The sequence below is a fragment of the Talpa occidentalis genome, unplaced genomic scaffold (assembly GCF_014898055.3).
Source record: "Talpa occidentalis isolate TD23 unplaced genomic scaffold, MPIMG_talOcc4v2.1 talOcc4.12, whole genome shotgun sequence".
NCBI classification, from domain to species: domain Eukaryota; kingdom Metazoa; phylum Chordata; class Mammalia; order Eulipotyphla; family Talpidae; genus Talpa; species Talpa occidentalis.
The window spans coordinates 86,076,092-86,080,602 of record NW_023601212.1 but is presented as its reverse complement, the minus strand read 5'-3'; the positions used below and the strand labels follow the sequence as shown (position 1 = coordinate 86,080,602).

The 4,511-nt window shown below is 55.0% G+C and overlaps 1 protein-coding gene across 1 annotated transcript; it reads right to left on the bottom strand.

Moving 5' to 3' along the window:
- Positions 1 to 331: 331 nt before the first annotated feature.
- Positions 332 to 4,219, bottom strand: SPN (sialophorin). Its single transcript, XM_037504542.2, has 2 exons — positions 4,181 to 4,219; positions 332 to 3,797 (listed from the first exon to the last, which is right to left on the bottom strand). The coding sequence occupies exon 2, from the start codon at positions 3,767 to 3,769 to the stop codon at positions 2,543 to 2,545; it is 1,227 nt and encodes a 408-aa protein (XP_037360439.1). The 5' UTR covers positions 3,770 to 3,797; positions 4,181 to 4,219; the 3' UTR covers positions 332 to 2,542.
- Positions 4,220 to 4,511: the final 292 nt, after the last annotated feature.

The window sequence follows — 4,511 nt, the reverse complement described above, 5'->3', positions numbered from 1 at the left end:
TGATTGCCTTCAGCCAGCAGTCTCTGAGCAGTCATCTCACTCACTCATTCTTTCATTCAAACGAAAATTTACTGAGCACCTGATACAAACCAGGCATAACATAACCAAGACCATGACAGTGAAAATGACAAATAACCTGTGAAGCTTTAGCTCCTGGGGAGAATCTCCTAACTTATCCCCACGAGCAGCATGTGGCTTTCCTGTCGGTATACATGTAAAACTTTGTTTGTGTCTCCGAGTTCCATCCTTGGCCGGCCAGGGAGCTACCCACATGGTGCAGCAGACCTCTCCTGTCTCCCCCCCTGCTCCCCTCAGCAGTGTATTTCAGTAGATCCTACTGTTCTGCTCCCCACTCTCTCTCCGGTGAATCCTCTCACCCCCCGCACCTCTGGCGTCTACCCCAGTTCTTTTATGCATAAATAAATAAATCTTTAAAAAAATAATTTTTTTGTCTGTGCTTCTATTTTAACACTTTTCACATACCTTGATATTTTCTGGGGTGTGAGAGCCCAGTTGGGTGCCTAACGCAGTCCCACACCCATTTCTTTCAGGATTTGCCCAGGGAAGGCGTGGAGGAAGGGAGATAGCTAAGGCGTTGAAGAGTTACACTCAGTCGCTCGGGCCGTCTACACATGTTGTCCGAGGGTGATGACCTCCGAGTTCAGTGACAGTATTTTCTAAATCTGAAATTGGGGCACTTGGTTCAGCAAATTTAGGACAATCGTGGCAGAATCACTTAGTGACTTTTGAAACTCAGTTGGGCTGTTCTGGGGCTCCAGTTAGTCCCAACAGCGCCGATGAGCAGCAGGAAACCGAGCCCGGACGTGGGAGCCGAGGCTAGCTGGGGGATTTCTATCCCAGCTCCGCTCACCCCTCAGGCAAGTGCAGGTGGCACAGCCTGTGATGGTTGGAGGACCCTTGGCAAGAACTGACCGGCCTGCGCCCTCTCTCTGTCTCCTGCCTCCCCCATAGGCCAGGTTGGGTGGCTGGCACACTGGGTTCCCAGAGGCCTCCCTTTTTGTAGGTCAATCTGTCTGTTCTCAGTCTCTGCACCCTCTGACTCAACAACTTCCTCTTTGCAAATTTCCTCTTTGCCCTGGGGAAATACCAAACTCTCTGGCCCATGAAGCCCCAGACTCCAGCCTGGACTGGTCTCTGAGACTGGGCACACTTGGGTCTTGTCCTTCCTCTCCATCCCAGAGCCACAGGGGAAGCCCCAGTTCTGTCACCTGCCTCAATTTCCTCACTCTCACGCATTGCCCCTGGAGAAGGGAAGGAGCTGTCTGGGAACAGGCCCAATAAGCACACAACAGCCAGGGCCTCAGCAAGGGCTCCCTCTCACTCTCGGGTCTCCTGTCCCCCTGCCTCTTGGGTGTGCCCCGGAGTGGGGAGGCATGAAGGACGGGAGACTGCTGAAGAGCCGAAAAGTCACACTCAGTCACACAGGCTGTATTTCTAGCAAGCCTAGAACTCTTCCCTGTGCTACAGACGGAGCTAAATCATCTGCCTCCTCCACGCCATCTGAGCAAAGATGAGGGTGCATGTGTTCTCGCAGTCCCTGCGTCTCCCACTCTCGGGCTGGCATCTCAGTCTCTGTGCCCTGCCTGCCACCTCCCCCATGCTGCCATGCCTACCACTGCCCTTCACAGTCACGTCCAAATCCTCTCCTCCTGGACAGAAACTGCCTGCATACATGGCCCCACACAGAGCGGGGGCTTCTGAGGCCTGCACCTGCAGGCAACTCTTCTCATCTCTGCCCTCAGGAGGCGAAGTGGCTGAGGCCTCTGCTGCCTTGGTCCACTGGTTGGGGAGAGAGCAGAGCCCTGGGCCCTGGGCCAGCCTAGAGTCCACAAGCACAGCTGACCGGCACACCCAGACTGGCTCCGAGTACCCGGGCTGCCTGGTCCACGGTGCAGGCCATTCATGGGCTGGCCCTGTAGGACTGTTCTAATCTATGGAATTAGAGCACTTTCCAGAGGAATCCTACTGGGGAGTTTGCAGGGTTGTCATTTCCTCTTCCCAGACCTTAACACCCCTGGAGAATCCTCTGAGAAATCACGGGTCAAGAGAGTCTATAACTGTGCAGATTTAGCAACTGGCTTCAGGACCAAAAGAAAAAAAAAAAAATTGGAGAAATAGGTGATGGGAGAAGCCGGGATCAGTGAGGAAGGTTTATTCATCCAGTCTACAAGCACTCAATGGGCACAGGCCCCAGCCTCGGAGCTGGGTGTGGGTCTTGGATGCAGATACCAAGAGATGTTGCGTGTAGCTGGGGATGGGTGCTGAGTGCAGATGCTAGGTGTGAGTGCTGGGTATGGGTATTAGACACTGGGGCTAGGCACAGATACTGGGTGAAGTCCTAGGTTTGGGTGCTGGATACAGGTGCTGGGTGTGAGTGCTGGCTGAAAAGTCCAGGGGTAAGAAGCTGAGGAAGATTCAGAAGGGAGCTGCTGGGTGCAAATACTGGACGGCCATGAGGTTGGAAGTGATGAACGTGTTGAAAGCTGGGAATGACTCTGACCTCCCATCTAGTTACTTACAGTCAGTCAGAGGCCTCCACCTCGCCCACTTCTGACCCATCAGAAACAGTCTCCTCCTCACTGCCCACAAGTGGCTCACCCTCCCCTCTCACCCCAGGGTCTGACCCAGCCTTTAACTCCTCCAGAGCAATGGAACCCTGGCAAGATTTCCGTCTGCCGAAGAAAGTGATAAGTGTGGGCCGCCTGCCAGGCCCCTCTATCTCAGGCTCCCCAGAGCTCTTGTCATCCCCAGCCACTGCCACAGAGGCAGGGGTCATGGCCTCCTCATCCGACACTGGGGCCGGCCCTGCCCAAGTATCTACTACCCCATTGCGCTTGCCTACCCTGGTGAGTTTTGGGACCCCTGTCCTCTGGTTTCGCCGCCTGCACCTAAGCAGGAGCAGAGCCACCAAGACAATGACCACCAGCAGGGCCACAAGTACAGGCACCAGCATGATGCTCTTTGGCCCCTGTTCTGAACTGTAGGGGGATCTACTTCTTATGTAGGAGGTTGGGGAGGTTTTTGAGGCAGTCACTGGGGCTATTTTTACCCTAGAGGTGGGGGAGCCAGTGATCCCGTTGGAGGTCTCCTCAAAGCTGGTTGTCATGGTGACAAGGAATCCACTGGTCCCACTGGAGGTGTCCGGAGAACTAGTTGCCATGGTGACAAGGGGCCCACTAGTCCTGCTGGAGGTGTCCAGAGAGCTGGTTGCCATGGTGACAGGAGGGCCACTGGCCCCACTAGTGGGCTCCAGAGAGTGAGTTGTCATGGTGACAGGGAGTCCACTGGTCCCATCGGTGGGCTCCAGAGAGGTAGTTGCCATGGCTTCACCAGTCACAGTGTGGAGATCCAGAGAGTCCGGCGCAGTGTTATTGGTTGGTTTAGAGATTTCCAGGAACACTATTGCCTTGGTGGAAATTTCCTGGGGGGTTGTTGACACAGATGCAGGGAGGTCAGTACCGGCATCAATGGAAATCCTGGGAGAGGCCTCGTCAATCCCTATATGGGGAGTCGAAACAGTTGGGTTCTGGGTGGTCTGGTTGCTGGCACTACCATTCTCCTCAGGGGCCCTTGTTAATGTAAAGCTGGAGTTCACTGAAGTGAGGTGTGCAGTCTCAGAGTTCTCTGTGACCAAAGAGTCAGAGGTCTCATTGGGTGTAGGCTTCGACTGAAGGGCTTCGGCTGAAATTGCTGGCTGCTCTTGGGCCCAGGAGCCCACACAGAGAAGAAGCAGCAGGGTCATTTCCATGATAAGAGGCCTGAGCAGGAGTTGGGATCTAGAGGGTGGGGAGAGGCGAGAGGCATTGAAGAACATAAAGATCAACATAAAGATCTGAGGAGGACCTGGCCAGGCCCTCCCTCCAGCCCACTTCCCTACCAACTGCCAGGTCTTACTTGCGGTGTAACGGCTTTTTCCACCCTTGCTTGTGCTATTATCAGAATAGCAAGGGAACAAAAGCTGGTAGCTCCCCATCAGCTATCTCATCCCTCCTGCCCCAGGGCACAGCAGCTAGACTCCAGCCTCAGCAGACCCTCTTGGCCATCGCTGGCCTTTTCCAGCCCCTATTGCCCTTTTTCCATCACCTGTTTGGGTCTTCTCAAGCCGTAGCATGTTCCCAGGTCCACTGAGTTCCCTGCCCCACCAGTCACCCTTCCTTACCAGCTCTCTTGATAAGGACCAGGCTGCTCCAACTCCTCCTGAAGCTGGGGCAACTATGGGCAAACTGGGCCCCAGGGGAAAGGAAGTGGCGCTGGCTCCACCCCACCCCACCCCAGCATCCTGCCCCACCCTCCTCACTCTCTGTGGGGTCTGAGATGGTGCAGGGACTCTGGGTCTCAGCTAGGGAAGGTGGGGGTCAGGGGAGGAGCCTGCAAAGAGGATTCCTGCGTGTCAGTGGGGAAGGGGTGGCAAGGGTTGAAGCTGAGCTAGGAATGGAGGTTAGAGCTGAGGTGATAGGAGTATGTGTTTGAGAACAAGGGGGTGCGGAGGA